General features: G+C 32.8%; 3 protein-coding genes across 3 annotated transcripts; 1 reads left to right on the plus strand and 2 right to left on the minus strand.

Moving 5' to 3' along the window:
* Positions 1–180: 180 nt before the first annotated feature.
* LOC107407313 (potassium transporter 5) lies at positions 181–4,605 on the minus strand. Its single transcript, XM_048480361.2, has 7 exons — positions 4,105–4,605; positions 2,608–2,844; positions 2,463–2,513; positions 2,068–2,328; positions 1,681–1,848; positions 1,346–1,600; positions 181–1,271 (listed from the first exon to the last, which is right to left on the minus strand). Exons 1-7 carry the CDS (start codon positions 4,463–4,465, stop codon positions 346–348), a joined length of 2,259 nt encoding a protein of 752 aa, XP_048336318.2. The 5' UTR covers positions 4,466–4,605; the 3' UTR covers positions 181–345.
* A 1,438-nt stretch (positions 4,606–6,043) lies between these two features.
* LOC107406184 (peptide chain release factor APG3, chloroplastic) lies at positions 6,044–11,373 on the minus strand. Its single transcript, XM_016013291.4, has 15 exons — positions 11,151–11,373; positions 10,982–11,038; positions 10,569–10,649; positions 10,421–10,478; positions 10,226–10,329; positions 10,002–10,053; positions 9,391–9,440; positions 9,013–9,078; positions 8,725–8,889; positions 8,098–8,170; positions 7,849–7,981; positions 7,650–7,707; positions 7,331–7,378; positions 6,522–6,605; positions 6,044–6,351 (listed from the first exon to the last, which is right to left on the minus strand). Exons 1-15 carry the CDS (start codon positions 11,286–11,288, stop codon positions 6,280–6,282), a joined length of 1,239 nt encoding a protein of 412 aa, XP_015868777.1. The 5' UTR covers positions 11,289–11,373; the 3' UTR covers positions 6,044–6,279.
* A 2,614-nt stretch (positions 11,374–13,987) lies between these two features.
* On the plus strand, positions 13,988–18,970 carry LOC107406186 (zinc finger CCCH domain-containing protein 32). The gene is made up of 8 exons (XM_016013293.4): positions 13,988–14,239; positions 14,358–14,492; positions 14,695–14,834; positions 15,196–15,258; positions 15,387–15,506; positions 15,971–16,261; positions 16,342–16,662; positions 18,311–18,970. Exons 2-8 carry the CDS (start codon positions 14,393–14,395, stop codon positions 18,710–18,712), a joined length of 1,437 nt encoding a protein of 478 aa, XP_015868779.1. The 5' UTR covers positions 13,988–14,239; positions 14,358–14,392; the 3' UTR covers positions 18,713–18,970.
* The last annotated feature ends 2,438 nt before the right edge of the window (positions 18,971–21,408 follow it).

Below are 21,408 nucleotides of genomic sequence, written 5' to 3' on the forward strand. Positions count from 1 at the left end.
TTTCAATAGATCCTTGTGAAACATGCTTTTTTTACTGACAAAATAACATAATTGGTATAAAAACAAAAATTAAAAAAAAAAAACTGTTAAATCACCCAACTATAGTTAAAAAAAAAAAAAATTATTTTATCCAACTAAATTAAAAAAAAAAAACAAAAAAGAAAAAAAACAAAAAGTAACAAAAATTTGGGTAGCTAAATTCAATAACTAACATAAGAAAAAAAAAATAAAATGAAAAAGCTTGTGCATACAGAGATGTCCTAAAGCACATAAGTCGTGCACACATTTTTTTATTTTCCTTTTTTTTTGTTTTTCCTAAGTAAGTCATGCACACTTGTAGCATTCCTAAAGCTCATAAGTCATGCACACTTTTAGCATTCGCTTATGAGGAATATCAACTATTGCTTTATCACCTACTTTCAAATTCCGTTGCAACAAATTATAAGCATGATTAATCAAGGCTTTCTTGGCTATATTAGCTCCTTTCTTAGCCACCACTTCATTCTCACCAATCAAATGTACAACTCCAGCTGAAAATGCTTTATCAATAGTCTCAATCTCCCTCTCCAAAGCTTCCTTTCTAGCCTTTTGGTTTTCACGTCTCCTTTCCTCATTATTCTCATCTACATCTTCATTTCTTTGCATTTCAATTGGCCAAATTTCTTCCTTTATATATTCCTTCAGTTTCTCAACCAACATTACTTCAAATGGTTGTTGATCCTTTCCCATATCCGTGTATCCATACCTTGCAACGCAGCGATACACGTTGAGGTCCCTAGGATGAACTCTGCGAAACAGAAATCGTTCCTCTGGTCTAACCGTGCTGATGTGGAGAGATTTGATGGAGACAAATATAAGAACAGAGTGCAATGCAGGGACATTTTCAACATAATGCTTGAAAATTGGTGGGATGCCTTGAACAATCTCTGAATAGAACACGGCTAGGCCAGGTACTCGGCTAACATGTGTGTCATTGCTAATTATATTGTTAATCTTCTCAGAAGAAATTTTGTTAACAAGCTCGTAATTGTACTTCTTTCTATACACATCATTCCAAACGAACATTATCATCATCAATATGGCCGAAAATGCAAGTGGAAGATAACCTCCTTGATTGAATTTGTAGAGGACCGAACTTAGATAAATAAGCTCCATGAATCCAATAACAACAACATAGGAGATTATAAGTAGTATGTGAGTTCTCCATATCATGATCATGATTAACACAGTAAAGGAAGATGTGAGTACCATCACAAATACCACCGCTATTCCTGCATTTACCATAAATATAATAAACAAGCTAGTTTTTTAAAAACATAATATAAGACAAACTATCAATAATTACCATAAGCATTGCCAATATGAGTAGTAGATCTAAAACATAGAGTGACTGCAACACAAGCCAGCATTAGTAGAAAATTGACTCCCGGAACATAGATTTGTCCTTCATATTTTGGTGATGTATGCACAATCGTCACACGGGGAAAGCAGCCTAGGGAGAGAGACTGTTGGATCATAGAGAAAGTCCCAGAAATCAGTGACTGACTTGCAATGATCGATGCCAGTACAGCCATAACGAACGTTGGCCAATACATAGGGTCTGGATCCAACATATAAAACAGCCTAAGCCTCTCATCAAATTAAAGATAGAAAAAACCAAGATATTATTTTATGCATCACCTGGGACAGACTTGTAGAAAGAATCAGAAGCATAATCGTTGTGTAGATGAAGAACAGCAGCTTGTCCAGAGTATGACAGCACGAGACACGGGTAAATTAAACAACAAGTGCTTATCCGAATAGAAGTAACAGTGAAGTGACCAACATCGGCGAACAATGCTTCAGTTCCTACAATATTTTTTTTTATATTTTTGTTACCACATTAATTATATAATAATGTTTGTTTAATTTGTTCACAAGCAAAATAATAAAGCAGTAATTTTTTTTTTTTTTTGTTACCACATTAATTATATAATTTTTTTTTTTGTTACCACATTAATTAATTATATAATAATGTTTGTTTAATTTGTTCGCAAGCAAAATAATAAAGCAGTATAGAATTATTACCTGTTATTGATAGTATGCAACCGCCAAGAGAAATCCAAGCTTCCTTCTTGTTCTTCTTAAAGTAGTCCCTAATGTATCGTGGATTAATAGCTTTGATAATTGTTGGATCATGATGGAGGATATTGTAGAGTCCAATTCCACCTATAAGTAGCATCCACAGAGAAAGCAGTGGAGCAAAAACGTAGCTCACATTCTGAGTTCCAAATCTTTGAACCGAAAAGAGGATAACTAAGATCACCACTGAAATCCAAACAATAATATCTGTGCAAATAAAATAAATAAAAAAAAAAAATTGGCATCAAAGTGAATTTTCATAAAATATATATATATATATAACACTATCTTTCAAAATTTTAAATCTAGAGATTTAAAGAAAAAAAAAATATTGATTATACCATTTGTCATACTCTCATGAGCTCGTTTGATACCTCCGACTGCGGAAAGAACTGAAAAAATAATAATAATAAAATATAACTTTTATATGAAATTAATATCTAAAAATTACCAAGATTTAATTTTGATAGAAAAGTATATGTATACCTGAGATGCAAGGAGTGAGGATACCGTCACCGATGACCATAGAAGTGCCAAGCATGGTGGCAAACAAAAGGAAATACTTGGCAAATTTGCTACTTTCTAATTTAGACTTAAGAATTGATTCCCCAGACGGGGTGGGAAGTTGGAAATTTGAGACTTCCCTATCCTCAGCTTCCTCACTTGGAGTGAAACCAACATTGGCATATCGGCAAATGAGTGAATATAATGCAAATGTCCCTCCTAACAAAATTATTAGCCAATAATCAGATAAGCCCTCCAAAAGAAGAAAAAAAAATAAAAAAATGCATAGGCATTAAAGGTTTTTTTTTTTTTTTTTTTTTTAACTTTATGAAGCTTTTAAGCCAATAAAACAATAAAATTTAATTATCTTATTAACAGGCCAGTAATATATAGGGTTAATCCGATCAGCTCCCCACAAATAAGATAATCTTTTATGCCTCATTCCTAAGGTTCTTCAAGGTAAATTAAAATAATTATTTTTTACTAGTTTTACCGTTCAATAACAATAACCATTAATAATAATCCAAATTGGTTTTAAAGTTTGGTGAAGAAATCCGCTCCTCAATATCAAAAAATAAAATAAAAATCTAATATTGAAGAATACATAATCATATGGCAAAAGTTGAGACTAACTTTTATTTTTTTATTTGCCAAAAATAAGATACCAAATTTTTTTATTTTTTTTTGATGTAAAATAAGATAACAAATTTGATAACTCAATCTTAGGTGGATAACCATAATAACGATAAGAAAAGATTATCCTAAGGTTCCGTTTAAGAAGTATTAAAGTTAAAAAGGAAAATTGATTCACGGAATTTAGTTTCATGAGAATTAATTTTTCTTCTGCTATGTTTGGTGAGTAATAAAAAAGTTGGGATTGTAAGTAATTAAATTTAATATTGTGTAATAAATTAAAGATAAATATGTATTTTAAAAAAATTAAAACTACTTTTTTTAATATTCTCAAAATACTATCATTATAGGTGTGGGAACAACTTTCTCATATATTTTCCTACCTACATTTTTAGGAATCTAATTCTATAGGCCTATATTTTTTTACTTCACAATAAATATTCACAATAAATATTCAAACAGAAAAACAATTATTATTTTCCTAAAAGAATTAAATTCCCATTAATTTTCCTATTATCCAAATATGCCGTAATTTACTTAATACATTCATTAACGAATATAAAAATTACTTTTATAAACAAAATTTCTTCCTAATATCATCATTGTAAAGAAGCGACAATTAATGATCCAGTAGTATTTTTCCCAAATAAAGGAAAAAAATATTTAGTTGAATTATGTTTTAATGAGGAACCCTAAAAAGCGAGTAAAAAGATATAGAGAAAAACAACAAATTAATGTTTAACACAAACAAACAAACAAACAAAAATGGTAAGAAAAAGATTAAAAAAAAATTAAAAAGAAAAAAAGGGAGAAAAAAAAAATGATTTAAGGAAGTTGGTAAATTACCTTCACCATTATCAGTAGCCCTTAAAACGATAAGAACATACTTAACCAAAGGAAGCAAAGTGATGGTATAAAGAATAATCCCAAGAACACCATAAACATCGTCTTTATGCCTAATCCCATTATAGAAGGCGCTCTGATAAACATAAGTCGGCGACGTACCAATATCACCGTAAACAATCCCTATGCTCTGGAATGCTAGTATCAATATCACCGACCAGCTTTTATTATCGGCATTCCGACCATTACTATGACCCGCAAATTTACGCGACTCAATATCCAACGAGTCGTGTCTTTTAAGTGTGCGCTGTGGAACTGTTTGTTCTTCTTCTTCTAGCCCTTCCTCTTTCATAGAGGTAGACATTTTCTTTAACTAACTAGTAGAGATATGTGATATGGTAGTAAATTTTTAAAGCTGGGAAATGTTAAACAAAATTGTAAAGTTGGAGAGGTTCATGAGTCTGAGATATCAATGAAGACGATTAAAAGAAAGTAGGCTATTTATAGAAATTGAGTACGCGTATCCAATTTTTATTTTTTTTAATTAAAAAAAAGGTTTAAATATTTAAAAAGAGTCCATATTTGGAAGGGAAGTTAGTGAGAAGTAAATATCCAGTTAAATTTTATTTTAGGGAAAGTGAGAATCTTCCTGGAAGTGATTAATATCCAGTCCATTATTATCTGTTTTGGATTTTTGCTTTTGTTAAAAAATAAATAAATAAAAATAAAAATAACGCCAAGTACCAATTAATCTAGTAACATAACATGTCAAGGTAACACATTTTAAATTTTATTTTTCTCTAAATATAAATAAATAATCATTTTAAATATAAATATAACTAAATAAAAATTAATAATATAATAATATTTATCAAGTAAATATATTGATAAATTAGTTGCTACTTTTAACAATAATATTTTTAAAATAATTTGAAAGAAAACCTGGTAAGCGATCGAGATTGTATAGGTAGAATGTGTGGTGTGAAGTACCTCATTACGAAGACAAAGGTATGCAGTGATTATCCCCATATTTATGGGGATTCTTTCTTGCTTGTCTATGCACCTTAAAAACGCCACAACTGCGTTTCTGCTGAAGCCATTCTTGCATGTTGTGTTAAATGCTCTACCTATCTTAAAAACACCACAATTGCGTTTCTGCTGAGGCCCCTCAGCTGGGCATGGAATAACCTTGCATGACAATGTAATGCCGTTATATAATATTTCATTGAAAATTATCAATTACCATTTAATATTTTTTAACTATATTAATATATAATATAACTTAACCCCAGTTTTCCCATTGGGTTCATTAAGAAAATACTAAAATAGATACAAGATTTGGTAACCAAGAATCTACGTACTAAATATTAATTTTAACTTGTTAACATTGAGCTCTTTATAAGACCCAAAACTTTTACGAAAACAGAAAGCAGAACAAGTTCTTCAATCGGGCCAGTTAATCATTCTTATGCTTTCGCTCATGTGGAACTTGAGCTTTTTTTACGCTTGGAACTTGGCCAATCCCATGCTCACACCTGGCCGACTTCTCTGTTCCTTGCAGCGACACGTTGACAAAAGGACTTTCAATAACCTTTACATTTTCTACCGCTTAAAATCTATATATTTTTTATTTTATGATTTTTCTTTTTCATTTTTTTTAGGTGATTTTGAAACAATTAGAATATTAAAATATAGAAACTGTCTTTGGAAAAATATTCTTTTTCAACATCCTTATCAGAATCCAAACTTTAAAATTCAAAGGATAAAAAATAAAATCATGATCAGTACATGGCTACGAGCCACGTTATCATACCTTCATTCGAGAAAACTGTACAACAGATTACCTTAAACAAAAACATGAAAACATGAAAAATATTTAAACTACAACGAAAAATTACTAAAAGATAAGTGAGCCCACTACCATACCGTTTGTTTTCCAGCATTCAGTTCAACATGTGACTTCTGATATAAATGAAATAGAATAAAGAATTTTACAAATTGAAGTGTGCATTTTCCTATTCAATGTGTACAAGACAGCAAATAATCATAGATCTTGCTCTATACGTTACCTAGTAAATTTCTCTTTTTAACATGTATTTCCATCAAAAGTTCCCTCATGAGTATTATGTCTAAGAGCACGATTTTCCCCAACCATATGCCCCCACAAAATGCTGGAAATCAGCCAGCTGAGGCACCGACAGATTCAGCAAGCTCTTCCAGGAGTTCCTTCTGCTCCGTGGAGGCACAAGACTGCAGGAAGCAAGACATAAATGGCAGTGGAAATCATGCGACTTAAGAAACAAGTATTATAGATTTCATCTCTGCTTTGCTCTTAAAGCACTATGACGAAAAATAGAATAGATAATATTATGTAGACAAAAAGGGCATGTCCAACGAAAGAAATAATGGGGAAACCGTACCTGAACTGCATCCTCTATATCACCATCAAGAAAAGAGGTGAGCTCAAAGTTCACCTTTAACCGGTGGTCGGTAACTCTGTTGTCCTGATTGAAGGGGAAAAAGAGATGAGAGTGTGCGAGTGAGAGACAAAGGGTTATAATAGTTTCAGAAATTTTATCCCCTGAAGGCAAAGATTAAGATTATTACTTGTAAACAAATAGCCATTCTGAAGCCAACAAGTCAAAACAACAAGTGACCAAACAAATTTGTTTCTAGTAATCTGCCCTAGATGACTTTCAATGTAATACACTTTGACGCACTGATTCACTTAAATGCTAAGCTACAATAACTATGGCAAGTCATTTAACCTTCGTGTGCATTGATTTAGGAGATAATAACCATTATTTCATCGAGGAAGGGGAGTTAAACTTCTTTTAAATCACAGCAACCTTAATTATCAAGTTCAAATAGTTTCTAGATTTATTCCAGAGTTGCATTGTACTTCGCAGACAACATGATTTGTTAATTTGAATTCGCGTAAAATGATCTTCCAGTCTTCTCTAATTAGTGGCTACGCCAGGTGCATTGTCTTTGTCTTTTTCCTTTCCCTAGTATCTTTCTTTTGACTTTTAGTGCCAGGTAGTATTGTCTCTGTCTTTTTCCTTTCCCTAATATCTTTCTTTTGACTTTTTGTGGCAATCCTCTTTCTTCCACACTCAAATGGACCAAAAATGAAAAATTAAAGGCATAAAAGATCTAAAACCATGAACTCAGAGTAGCAGAGATCCCAGTTCGATCTAAAGAAAATAGAATAAATTTGATCAAGTACCTTGTAATTGTACGTCCGAATCTTTTCTGCACGAGCGCCAGTGCCAACCTGCATTTAAGAGTACAATTGAACAAACTTTGGTTAGTGGCCTAGAAGAGCAGAAAAATAATATGCAAAATATCCAATGAAAAAATAAACAACTAGAGAATTACCAAAATTATGAGTTACCATTGTAACATCATCACTAAAATTTGAATGAAAATAGGTAGAATTGAAATGTGAAATATTTTAAGTAAAATTTGCCAAGTGGATGTTCATCTGATGGTCTTGCAATCTCATAGGCAGAGAAAATAACCTTCAACTTTAATCTAAGAAATACCTGTAATTTACGTTGATTCCTAATCGATTCTTGCTGCTCCCTCATTTTTATCTCATACCTATAACAATGTCATAAGTTATCATAAATGCGCCAAACAAGAAGGGGGACAAGACAAAACATATGGACACTATAGCAGTAAAGTTTCAAATGAAATAAATGTAATGGCATGAAAAAAAAATTTGGTGAAGGTGGTGCTCACAATTTTGCTCGAAGCAGCTGAAGGGCCCGTGTCCTGTTCTGAAGCTGAGTCCTCTCTTCAGTACAAAAGATGCGAATTCCCGTTGGTTTATGAATAAGATCAACAGCTGTCTCAACCTTGTTAACATTCTGCCCTGCATGATAATCATACATAAGATGTGAATTAAACAGGTTTTCCTCCCAAAACATGCTGCACATGAAACAAAATCAGTTGGGTATTAATTATTTCTAAAGGACTTTAGATATATACCTCCAGCACCCCCAGATCTAGCTGTTGTCAGTTCAATATCCTTTGGGTCAATTACCACCTCAACTTCATCTGCCTGTATCAGATTTAACATGAGTAGTCTAATTAAACAAAGATACTTGATCAAGGATGAATATAAGAGACTAAGAGGCAAAATCAACCACTGCTTTACTAAGACTGGCATCGTGACTGTCGTTGACATCTTAATTCAAACTACTTTACAGCATAGCATCCAAAATTAAAGCAACCGTAGATTATTGTAAACAAATATTCACATTCCAAAATCCATGGGAAATAAGATAAGTTGTCTATAAAACTCATAGAACTTGTAGAAAATCAGTCTTAATAGGCAATGAGGTGATTGCTATACTCAACCCAGATTTGATTATAAGTATCTTATCAATAGCTTGCAAGCAGTTTTCAAGATAATTGAGTATCAATAAAAGGAATTACAACCTATAAAGATTTTTGATAAATAATGTTGTTAAATTGTGTGTTGTGTTGACTTAGCATTTAATTTGATACTAACTTATCAGATGTTATGCACACTTAAACACCATTGACATTAGTATCCTCATAGATCCCAGATCTACTGCAGGCTGCTTGAGCTAAGTCAAATTTATAGTCTACCTCAGGCATAATGGCAACTGTTGCAGTGGAAGTATGCACACGACCCTGTGCCTCTGTTTGAGGAACACGTTGAACCCGATGAACTCCAGACTCATATTTTAATTTGCTGTAAACACGATTTCCTTTTACCTCCATCACATAGGTTTTGAATCCTCCCTTTTCAGCCTTAAAAATAATGAAAGAAAGTCATGTCACTCATCAAAAAAAAAGAAAAAAAAGAAAAAAGAAAAACAACAACAACAAGAAAGAAGAAGGATTCGCCACCATTGCAGGATCATTACAACTTACCTCAGAGCTTGATAATGGAGCAAACTTCCAAGAGTTCCGCTCACAGTACTTTTGATACATACGAACCTTGAAAGGAAAAAGATATTGGAGAAGTGTCAGGGTTTGTTGCAGACCCAAAATAAGTTATGGATTACAAAGATAAACAAGTAATCTCTTGGTCAGTTGTAGGCCCTGCCATTCGAAGATGAAAACATGAAAGGAAATACATAGTGCTTAAGCATATTCTTATTTGATCATTTGTCTTGTATTGGTGTTCTATGCAACTCAATGATAACATGATATATTGCTACACTTGATCTTAGCCAAAAGGCCAAGAAAGGTATGATATCATGGCATATTTCTGATTATTTTGTTGGGACAAAACAAACATGTACCTACAAGGTCACCAGCCCAAAGTCCAGCCTCATCACCACCAGTACCAGCCCTCACTGATTAAAAGGAAAATTATTAATATTAGTGTCTCAATGAAACAAAATACCATCCAACACTTGTAGAGCACAAGCAACTATGATCTAGAACTCTAGAGCTGAAGCAACACCAAGTGATTCAATGAAATTTTTAAGGGTGCCATTTCATTAAACAAATGTTGAACCAACAGATATTTAGATTCTTCTAAGAGAGATAGTTCAAATCACTCACAGGCCTAGCAGATGAATTTTATGCCATCCAATTGGTGACATCATTTAAAAAAAAAAAAAATCACAATCAAACTCTACTAACTAATCAAAAAGTTCAGCAAAGCAGCTAGATAGCCAAGAACCACCATATACTTCAGGAGTTAAAAAACTTGGCTTTTCTTCCCATAAACATTTTGTTACAGTTAGGTACGAATAAGAGATGGCTACCAATAAAGAGATGAATATTATGCATTGTTATGTGTATATACACACACAAATACTCATGTATGTTCATAAAGTGGAATATTGGTTGTCAAAGCTGATCACACAATTATCAAACTATAAGTAAATTTAGTAGGAAAAGAGTTGTACCTTCAAGCATTATATTTCTCGCATCAAGAGGATCACTTGGGATAAGTAGCACCTATTAGTCCCAAATTGGAAAATTCATATGAAAAATTCCAAATTAGGGAAAAGGAAAATTATATAGGAAAAACATAATAGAGAGGATAAGATCTAGTGAATCAAAACATCACTTAGAAGCAAAAGGCTAAGAAGAAGAACAAATAAAACAAGAAATACTAGTGTAAAATTACCTTAAGCTTCTCCTCAAGTTCTTTGAGTTGACTGGATAAGGAGTTAATTTCATATGCTATCATCTCTGCCATATCCTCATCATTTCCTTCCTCTTTTGCTAAAACTGACATAATAATTACAAGATGGACGTTAATAGCAAAACTTCAATCTTCTACAGAAAAGAAATTTACCGAAGTAAACAAATGGGAACATACCCTTGCTCTCTTCTAATTGTTTCTCACAGTCCTTGAACGTTCTAAAGGTTGACACAACCTGTTTGATCAGAGAAATTACTCGAATTATCCGAAAAAGAAGAGTCGCACGTAAAACCTTATATAGAATGTAGAAAGTAAACTAAAATACCTCGTCAAGCTCTGCCACAGATTGTGCCAGCTTTTGGTACTCACTAGGATTTGAGACAACATCTGGATCAGCTAGCTTGACCTACAAATTAAATGCAATCATAAACACATCAATTTCCATAAATGCCAGCTTTGTGATACAGTATATATACAGAAAATAATGTCCGCAAGATACCTTTGAAAGATTTCCTACACTGCGAAATTTTCTTTTCATTATTTTAAAAAAATAATAATAATAAACAATGGTTTATTATGGAAAATCAGCTAGACCCATTGCATGCTTCTCTACAACTATCATTCAGAAATTAAAGAATCACAGAAATATACACAAACATATTCATGTACATATAACTATAAATTTAAATAGTTAGTAACAAAAACTAAAACGCCATTAATTCAAATAAAAGGAATTACCGATAATTCTTTCCAAGTCTTCTCGGCAGATTCCAGTTTAGTTATCAAATAGGGCTCCTGAAATTCATCACAAATAGGACGAGAAAGAGTAATTTTCCAGGAAATTAAAATAACATTTATTATAAATGTACATAAATTTCTTATCCAATTTCTGAAACAGTGTACATACGGCCATGCAAACGATTCTTGGACATTTGGGCGGAGGTTTAAGGACCAGAGTGCTTCTCGAGGGGTCTCTAAAACGATGTCGTACTGGAAGTGTAAGTAGTCGAGCCGTTGTTGTTGAGCACGTAGTTAAGCTGCTCATTTTTCACTCCGCTGCAAGCAGATAAGCGAGAGAGAGAGAGAGAGAGAGAGAGAGTCGGATATAAAAAAGTTCTTAAAATTATGATGGATTTCTAAGCAATTCCAACAGTATCACACCCGGACACTTGGCGTTTGGAATGGAATAGATAAGTTTGATCAACCGTCCATTTGGAATACTGGTTATTGTACCCCATCCATGGATTAATGTCTTTCCTTAGGCAGCCTTCGATTAACCGAACATTAGGCAACCCAAACGGTAGGCGTTGATAAATTCGAATTAGTATTAAAATTAAAATTAATAAAATATGGGTATCAGGAATAGAATTTCTAATTATTACTTTTAAAAATCTATATATATTACATATCTATTAAATATTTTTTTACTAATATTTAAAATTAAATACTATTTTTAAAAAAATTGAATAATTTGAACTTTGATAATTGTTTGAAAAAATAATGATTTTTACAATTGGAATCTCCACGTAGGAAAAATAATAAAATCAATGATACTAGATATCAAAAATCAATAAATGATTACCGAATAATATGGTAAGAGAATGTGGTATTATCATTATTAATTTGGATATTTAATTTCATTTATCATTGAAACAATTCAATCATTATATTATATATATATATATATATATCAATTAATCAATATGAAAATGATACATCATTTTTGTTGTATCGTTTAATAAAACATATGATACCTACAGTCTTTTTAAATAAAATAAGTTAAAAGCAAAGCTATGCTTAAATTTTATCACTAAAATTGCCATTACCCACTTATTGTATTGGCTTCATTTAAAATATATATATATATATTATATTATCTTTACTAAATTTCACAAAAATTAAAAATAAAAATTTATAATTTATTTTAATTCTAAATCATATAAAAATTAACACTTAATGAGTAATGGAATTATAACGGTGGCATAATATAACTCTAACCATTGAATTTAAAATATCGACATAACACATCTGGTTAGTCCAAAATCAAAATTGAGATTTTGCATTTCTTATAAATTGAGAGGACCTTGTACCAAACAAACTATGAATAATTATATAAATTTTGTTTGGATTTTCAATTCTTTACATAATTCCTATTGTATTTGTATGCAAAAAAGCATGATTTTATATATAGTCATTTTAAAACAAAAGTAGTTTAATCTATTAAAGATTGTCAACATAAAATATTTATTTGGCAAATTCGAATTATGAGCAATTGATTAAACTATATAAAAATACAAAATTCATTAAGGTACAATAAATTTTATTAATATGTATTGGGTGTGTTAGGGTTGTGTCTAAATATTAGCTTAAAGGGATTTATTCAATTTCTATATAAAATATAAAAAGTTTGACTTATTAAATACTTATAAAATTAATTTATTATATTTTTATGTAACCATAATTAGTATACTTGATTAAAAATCAACTATAAATAAACCATTTTCATGGTTACACTTATTAATTTATTAATAACAATTCATTATTGATTGAGATAGCTGCATTTTAATGCTAAATTGTAGAATCTTTGACTTTTTGCCTCCCTAGTTATAAAATCTTTAGTATTGCCTTTTGCACTATTATTTTTTGTCAATTATTTTCAATTATGCAATTTGATATATAAATTTATTAAAAAAACCAGTTGGTCAATAAATTCGATGAAATAAAACATACAATTTATATAACTCTGGTTTAAAAATATTTTATTTCATTTAATTTTACTTTTGTATAGTATATATGATTAATTTTGTCAAATTACAAGGAAAAATTGCATGATTAAAGTAAATTAACAAAAATATAAGCAATTCATAAGGTAACATGAAATGTTTTATGGTTTGAGAGTCGAAGTGCAAAAAGTAGAATAATTATGGGGAAGAAATGTAGTCATCTCTTATTAATTTGTAATTTTTTGACACAAATTTTCAAACAGCAAATTTTTAACAAAATAATAGTTATAAAAAATCTATCGTGTATTGATAAAATTTTTGCTAAGAGATAATTTAGGCAATAAGAAAAGGCTGGTGTAAAAGAGCAAAAAGAAGAGTAATATGTTGATTTTTATTGATTTTGTGAATATCAATGGTGGCTACAAACTCCGTGTAGAACCATGCCATAAAACCAGGACCAAAGTACACGAACTAAATTTAGCGCAAAACCCATGAGATTTCCCAAATGAGAAAAGCCAATTTGGACAAACAAGGCTTTGGACTAGAATGACTTGGCCCCCAGTGTCCCATTGTCCTCCAATCAATGCCCCTCCTGACATCGTGTCCAGCCCCTCAAGCCAAACCCTTTCAAACAATAAAGACAAAATCGACCATAAAAAAAATGAAAGAGAACTCCTTCAAACTCCAAACGCCAAACTCAAATGACAGTTTTGTCCCAATGTACCTTACCAGTGTCCCCATAAACTGTAACGGCTCAAAAGTCCCCATTTTACCCATGCTTAACAGCAGTTCAATAAAAATTAAAAACCCTCAAGGGGGTGGGTATGGTAATTTGATGAGATCCAGTTGAGTGTCGGTTACCCGTCTAGTCTAGCTCCAAAAGGGGGACCGGAACCAGTTTGAAAACTGTTTCCACGCAAATTACCCTTTCCAATTCCAGGTGCGCTTTATTTGGTAGCGGGTACGGAATTACAGTCCGAAATTAGAAATAAATAAAAAATAATAATAATAAAACGAAATTTACAAAAAGAAAAAAGAAAAGGCAAAAAAAAAGAAAAAAAAAAGAGAGTGAGAGAGAGCAAAGCCAAAAAGCCCAGTACCGGACCGTACGGTCTGGGTGAGAGCTAGACAGATTTTAGAGAGAGAGAGAGAGAGAGAGAGAGAGTAGCTCCATTACTGTGAGATTGTCTGTGTCTCTCATAGTTTGGGCTAAATACATCCTTTACTCGATCGAGCTCTCAGATTGTTTAGGCGGCCTAAGTAGTAGAGCAGTGTAAAATTCCCTGTAGAAAAAAAGTTTGATTATTATTATTATTATTATTATTATTTGGGTGTTTTCTTTTAGAGTTGCTGTTTAGGTTTTCTTTTTTTTTTTTTTTTTTTTTTTAAAGATTATAATATCCACAAGGAACATTTTGCGTCCTCAATGGAGTTGTACGGCCGGAGCCCCGCGAGGAATGGGTCTAATCCGGTTCATCAACCCGAATGGAGCCCTGTACCAGCTGGTGGAGAGACTGGGCTCGAAGGTATTATTCCAATTGTTTTTGCCTTTCGAATTTCCATTAGTGTCTGCGTTGCCGGTTTAGTACGTTGGTGGGTTTTTAGGTTTTTTTTTTTTTTTTTTCTTTTTAATTTTTAAATTTTGTTTCTTCTTCGTTGGTTTTGTAATGTGGGAGCTTGATTAGGGTTTTGTTGTAATTTGGGTTTCGTTGTTGGGGCGAATTATAGAATCCATGTGGCAATTGGGGTTGAGCAGCGAATCGTACCCGGAACGTCCCGGCGTACCCAACTGTGTGTACTATATGCGAACCGGGTTCTGTGGATATGGTAGCCGGTGCCGTTACAATCATCCCCGTGATCGCGCTGCGGTAAAATCCCTTAATCGTTAATTCTCAGTAGAAATGATTCATGTAATTTTTCTTCTTCTTTTTGAATCCACTTCCATGGGTATGCTGTCTGTTTTGATTCTGCAGAAATATAGTGTTTTTTCTTTCTACATTTTAGTCTTCCAAGTTTTTATTTTATTTTATTTATTTATTTGTAGTGTGTTAAGGAAAAGCTGAGAAAACTAACAGGGAATGCAATTTGGAAGTTTATAGTTTTGGGTCTTTAACAATTTAGATACGTTAGGCTTTTTGCCTCGATTTAGTTGTTTAAATGTGGAAATTGGTTTTAGTTATATTTTATCGGTTACAAAATGATCTTATTTTGGGTTTAATGATGCTTTAGGTTGCTGCAGCCGTGAGAGCGACTGGAGAGTACCCGGAGCGAGTAGGCGAACCTGTATGTCAGGTAACCAGTTGTGGCCTTGTGTTTTTGTGGATATTTGTATACGTAAAACTCTTTCTTTCTCAATTATGTTTTTATAATACTGAAAGCCTTATTATTGTTTACTTACAATTTGACCGATTAATTTGCAGTATTATTTAAAAACTGGGACCTGTAAATTTGGTGCGTCCTGCAAGTTTCACCATCCAAAACATGGAGGTGGATCTTTGAGCCAAGCTCCACTAAATATTTATGGATACCCATTACGTCCGGTGTGTTTTCACTTTCTTATTGTTTGTTTCTCGCTTTCTCTGTATTATCAATATGATTGTTCTCATAATTGTATATATATATGCTAATAGTGTATAATGTTAAGAATTAGACTCAACTCTGTATGCTTTTGTTAAGACAGGCACATACTGATAAAATTTTTCTTAATGTGTAGACTTAAACATGGTAATTGGAAGAATAAATTATCAGATCTATAGCCACTAGTAGACAAGACTTTGAAAACAACCTGACTTTTAATAAATGTCAAGTTAACGTAAGTCCAAAAGCTTAAATTGTCATGAAGTGAACCTAATTATGTAAATCAAGTTGACATAAACTGATGCTACCAACGTACGCTTGTATATTTAAACCGTATATGCATTCTCTCAAACGCTGTAAATTCTATGTCCACAAAGAAATTTGAAAATTTATAGCACAAATGGTCAACGCATGTCTGTTTTAACAGGGTGAGACAGAGTGCTCCTATTATTTGAAAACGGGGCAGTGCAAATTTGGTATAACTTGTAAATTCCATCATCCTCAACCTGCCGGCACATCAGTGTCAGCTTCTGCACCCCAATTTTATCCAACGGTGCAATCTCCTTCAGTTCCTATGCCTGAACAATATCCGGGGGCATCCACCAGCTTGAGGGTGGCTAGGCCTCCATTGTTACCCGGTTCATATGTGCAAGGGGCTTATGGTCCTATGTTGTTTCCTCCTGGAGTTGTTCCACTACATGGGTGGAGTCCTTACTCGGTATGATAAATTATATATGCAATGGCATATGTGAAAAGGAATATTCGTTACTCTTAGTATAACTGGATTACTTGGTGCAGGCACCTGTAAGCCCTGTCTTATCTCCTGGTGCTGCTCAACCCCCAGTTGCAGCAACTTCACTGTATGGAGTAACGCAGTTATCTTCTTCATCGCCTGCACTTGCCAGACCTTTTCCATCCCTACCATCCTCCATTGGTGCTTCAAGCAGTAGTCCGAAGGAACAAGCGTTTCCAGAGAGACCTGGTGAACCTGAATGCCAATACTATATAAAAACGGGAGACTGTAAGTATGGGTCATCATGTCGGTATCATCATCCTCGTGATCGCGTTGTACCGAGGACAAATTGTCTCCTCAGCCCAATAGGTCTTCCTTTGCGTCCGGTAGGCAAAATTATTTATCCCTATCTTGCCTGGTGTTCTTTTTGATTGACCCAGTATTTTTGCATCTTGACTGAATGATTAACTGAGATCAATTAATAATATTTTAAATTTGAAGAAAGAATATAGCATGATGCTCGGTATCATGCATAGGAGATTCACCTTGTACAGCCCTATGTATATAATTCAGTGTTCAAAAAACTATGATTCTGTGTTGTATGCCTTCTAAGTTTATTTGGCCACATTTTTTTTGATGGCATATAGGTTAGCTGTAGAAATTGTTTACTTTGGTCCATCTAAAAAACTGAACCATCTAGTATGAAGGTTATTTTCCTTTCTGTAGACTAATCAGTTGATTGAATCCTGAAGGTGTTCATGGTCGTCATTATTTGATTATGACTGGCTTATTTCTAGTTGTATTCAGGTATGTAGACTTATTGTTTAGAATCTTCAGATTTGGTTTAGTAATGTTTAGAATATAGCCATTTTGTTGAACCCTATAATTCCATTTTTTGAATTTTCTTTCCTTGCTGTTTTGTGAAAAAGTACAATGAATGGTCTCGGCGTAAAGGCTTTTGATGTATGTTATTAGTAAGCTGCAATATGTTAGACTTCTGAGGTTGAGCCAGAGACCTGAATCTAATTGGTTCTAAGGTGCCTTTTGAATATATCTCTTGATTTGTGCTGTAAATTTAGAACATGTTCTTTCCCATGCAATTGTATGTGTTGGTTAATGCAATGTGTCTAATTAATGTGCTCTTGGTTAAGACAGTTTGCTCTATACTTTATTTTCTATAGTGTTCCTTTGCAGATTAAGCATGGTACAGTGTTACATTATTGTGCATCTATTTTGAATTTAGATCTTACTATAACTGCTTAATGTTTTACATGCCTTATGTCCTGAGAAGATTTTGACCCTTCAGATATGAATACTGCTCCAAAGTTTTGGCCAAAGTAAAGACCATAGATATAGAGGATAGTTTTAAGATCCTGAATCGACATTCTGACAAGAAAATTGAGAGAAATATGTGGTGACAGCTATAATTTGCAGATCTTTCTTTTTTCTACTTTAATTTAAATTTAACCTGCTCAGAAGTTTGTCTCCAGTGTGTTAAATAGGGATGTGGCTCATTCTCTCTATTGTGTTGTGGTTGCTACTTTGTGTTGCATTTACATTCTAGTTCATTGCATCCTTGTACATATAGGGCATAAAGATAGTATCATTTAATCAATGTAATTTTTGTATTGTTAATATTGCTGGTGTAACATGTAAAGTGCACATAGGGACATAGGTATAGTGAAATAGTTACCATGAAGCTTAATCCTGCCAATGACATGTTCCATCCAGTAGTAGTATAGTATTGTCATATACGTTATTGCTTATGACTTCTTTAGCTTAGGGGATAAGGTTCGTTGCTGATGACTGAGCATATTACATTCACGAACAACACTGCATTATTGCGACTTTTTCTTTTTTCATTGTTAATTTTGTATCAGAATTGTCCCTTTGGATGGGGTTGATGTTTTGAGTAGCTAGAATAATTTTTGTTTCTATTGCTGCTTTTTATTCTTCGAGTTGCTGTGCCTTTGAAAATGAAGTGCTGTCACTTGGGAATTTATTTAATTCACCTTGTATTTCTGAGAAAAACAGGGTGTGCAAGTTTGTACTTTTTACTTGCAAAATGGGCATTGCAAGTTTGGATCCACTTGTAAATTCGATCATCCTATGGGGAATATGAGATACAATCCATCAGCTTCATCTCTTATCGATATGCCTGTTACTCCGTATCCAGTTGGAAACTTGCTCGGTACTCTGGCTCCTTCCTCCACTTCATCAGAACTTCGGCCTGAACTAATTTCAGGGTCCAAAAAGGAATCTTATTCTACGAGAATGCCTTCTTCTGCGAACACATCAAGTAGTTCAGTTGGTTTAATTTTCTCTCAAACTGGTTCTGTTTCACTTTCTGAAGTGCAACTCTCAAGTCAGAGTTCTGTACCTTTGAGCAGTAGCAGAAGCACAAGACAAGGCGGTGAGGTACGTCGATCAAGCTAATGTAAAATGCAAGGCCATTCTTCTGTGGGAGGAGGATTTTCCACCTTCCTCGCTATGTTCTCTGTTTATAGATCTCAGCAAACGTGTAAGTGGTCAATCAGGCCTGGTGGAAGGGTAATGTCACTGAGGCCTGTGCTTAGGACCTCATAAAAGGAGGGCCCATTAAAAACGTTTCATATTAAATATTGCACTTTTTTATATTTATTTTTATTCACAAATTTTATTTAATATATAAAATAAGTTTGTTTTTCTCTGAAAGTATGAATATTTTAAGATCATTTTCAATATGTTTCATTGTTTTTTCTTTCCCTTTTATGTTCTTTGGGTAATGTAGAGAGTAAAACCTTTGAATATTTGACTCTTTTTTTTTTTGGTTATCTAGGATATTTCTCTGTTTATTTGGCGTTCAATTATTGGGTGGTGGAGTATTCAAATCATGACAGAAAAATAAGGAAAATAGAGGAGCAAACCTGAAATTATAGATCTTATTATTAAACAAAACGAAACATAAGTGTCTTTTATTTTGACCACTTCTATCAAATTGGTACATAATCGATGGACAAGTATGGCAAACTGATTAAATAGGTCAAGTTCCTCTTGATATTTATAAGTTTCGTTCTAATTTTTCACATAGGCTAAAAGGTATGCATCGAATGCATTTTTCTGGTTGGAACGATGGGAAGCATCAATCGTGATATAAGTAAATAAATTAGAGAAAAAAAAAAAAAAAAAGGGAGAGAGAAACGAGTAAAACTTAGAAAATAAACCTGTAAGCCACTTTGGAAAAATTATTTAGATTCATCCCCTTGAGCCTCTTTTGGGTCGTTTTAGCAAGTAAAACTTGAAAGGGGACAGAGCTGCAGAATGTGACAGGGACAGCCCGTGATTCAAATGTTTATGCTGCACACCTGGATCTGAAAATTTTGTTATAGCCAGGTTGGAAATATGGGCTTCAAAACCTGAACACTCACAGTTCTTTCAACTCCTATTATTAAGCTATCAATTTCTTTTAATATATTTATACCGTAGTACCAAGTCAAAGGGAGGATGAATTCAATCCTATAGAGATAAGAATTTAGCGTTGTAATTGAAAAGATGGAGATGGGTGTCCAAGTTTAGGTGCTTTTATTATAGCTAGTTACGTTAATGATTTTGAGCATATTAGGGACATAATGAATAATTGAAGGGCCTATGTTCTAGACCCATTTGGAATATTATTAGAAATGGTATATCATTAGCAATAGTATATCTAAGCCTTACCCACACGTTCCATACAACGCATTTACAAGCATATTACTATGATTGTCCCAGTAAGTTTGATGAAGTGTGTGGGCTCCAATGTTTTTGTACAACATCAATGTGGCCATTCTCACTTGCACCAATCATTCTTATGTTCAAAAGAAAGACATCCGTCGGCAATTTCCCCATTTTTCCCTCTTAATTTTCTTCTCCTTCCAACACACAAATATACACAAGATCCAACCCCTTAATATCTCATGTCACATATGTTTTTGAAATACATGGTGCACAAATTTTTGTTGAAAAAATATTTTTGTTTTTTATTTTTTATTTTTTACGAAACAGTGAATAAGATTCCCACAAACAAAGCCAAAAGGTGAAATTTTGATGATGATGCAAAGTGTGGTCGTACTGCTAATTTTATAAGGGGCAAGATTCATAATTAAGTCTTGAACAGGCCGTTTCATTATTTGCTCTCCAAAGTATAAATAAAAAATATTGTCAAATCAATTTTCCGTTTTTGGTTTCGCTTTTACTTCTTGCCATTTGGTTATATAAACATTTGTTATACTTAATCCTGGATATTTTTTTTTTTTGATAGTAAGTAAGTAGCACTTAATTATCTCTGTCTCTCTAACAAATGACACAAAAAGCTCATCTCTCTCTTATTTCGCCAAACCATTAACCACCAATTTATCTATAATGGTCCAGGCCAATACTTTAGTCTTTACCTACCATAAATACATTATACCATGAATACATTTTATTATTTTATCTTTTTGCTTGAAAAGAAAATTATGTGCATATTACATAAAATATGGTTTGGGATCTCAATTTGAAGTATAATTGGAAGAAGAGTTTCTCATACTTTGACTACAGTGTTGAACCTTTTGTTTGACTTGAGTAAAGCCTGAACTGAAACCCAAATTTTATAAAAACAAGACTTAAAAGGAGCAGGCATAAGGTGGAAATGATCTCTAACAGTTGATCAAACACTTTTTTCCTTTTACATTTTTGAAATTTTCCTGCTGCTTTGTGAATAAAATCCACTTTTTTCCTGTTAAATGGTATATTTTGAAAATACATAATCAGTCATTCAGCAACACTAGAAAAAGGGAATTGATCTGATAATCATTACAAACATGATCTGGGTGATCTTAGGCTATGATTAATCCAAACTGTTGTTTCACTAAGAACGTGTATGTAATAATAGGAATTAGATTAATATAGGAATATATTGGTTTGGATATGATTTTATATATGTTTTCTTAATCACCAGCTCTGCAAAACCATAATATGATGATAAATGGTTCTGATCTTCTTATACTCTTTTAAATCCATTATGGGGGTCTACATATATATATATATATATATATATATTTAATTTCCATATGTGCTAGTCTAGAGAAAAGTGTGGGGCATTTGCAATTCCATAATATTTCACATGTTTATGGCAA

The sequence above is a fragment of the Ziziphus jujuba genome, chromosome 9 (assembly GCF_031755915.1).
Source record: "Ziziphus jujuba cultivar Dongzao chromosome 9, ASM3175591v1".
NCBI classification, from domain to species: Eukaryota; Viridiplantae; Streptophyta; class Magnoliopsida; order Rosales; family Rhamnaceae; genus Ziziphus; species Ziziphus jujuba.

What these genes read in the sequence shown, in the direction of transcription:
- LOC107407313 (XM_048480361.2), bottom strand. Translation starts at nt 4,465, where the DNA reads ATGTCTACCTCTATGAAAGAGGAAGGGCTAGAAGAAGAAGAACAAACA. An exon ending in CCTCACTCCTTGCATCTCAG is followed by an intron (nt 2,514 to 2,607) that starts GTATACATATAC and finishes TTATTTTTTCAG; the next exon opens with TTCTTTCCGCAGTCGGAGGT. An exon ending in TCATATTGGCAATGCTTATG is followed by an intron (nt 1,272 to 1,345) that starts GTAATTATTGAT and finishes TGGTAAATGCAG; the next exon opens with GAATAGCGGTGGTATTTGTG.
- LOC107406184 (XM_016013291.4), bottom strand. Translation starts at nt 11,288, where the DNA reads ATGAGCAGCTTAACTACGTGCTCAACAACAACGGCTCGACTACTTACA. An exon ending in CTCCATTATCAAGCTCTGAG is followed by an intron (nt 8,890 to 9,012) that starts GTAAGTTGTAAT and finishes ATTATTTTTAAG; the next exon opens with GCTGAAAAGGGAGGATTCAA. An exon ending in CAGTTGCCATTATGCCTGAG is followed by an intron (nt 8,171 to 8,724) that starts GTAGACTATAAA and finishes AATCTGATACAG; the next exon opens with GCAGATGAAGTTGAGGTGGT.
- LOC107406186 (XM_016013293.4), top strand. Translation starts at nt 14,393, where the DNA reads ATGGAGTTGTACGGCCGGAGCCCCGCGAGGAATGGGTCTAATCCGGTT. An exon ending in ATGGGTGGAGTCCTTACTCG is followed by an intron (nt 16,262 to 16,341) that starts GTATGATAAATT and finishes TACTTGGTGCAG; the next exon opens with GCACCTGTAAGCCCTGTCTT. An exon ending in TAGGTCTTCCTTTGCGTCCG is followed by an intron (nt 16,663 to 18,310) that starts GTAGGCAAAATT and finishes TGAGAAAAACAG; the next exon opens with GGTGTGCAAGTTTGTACTTT.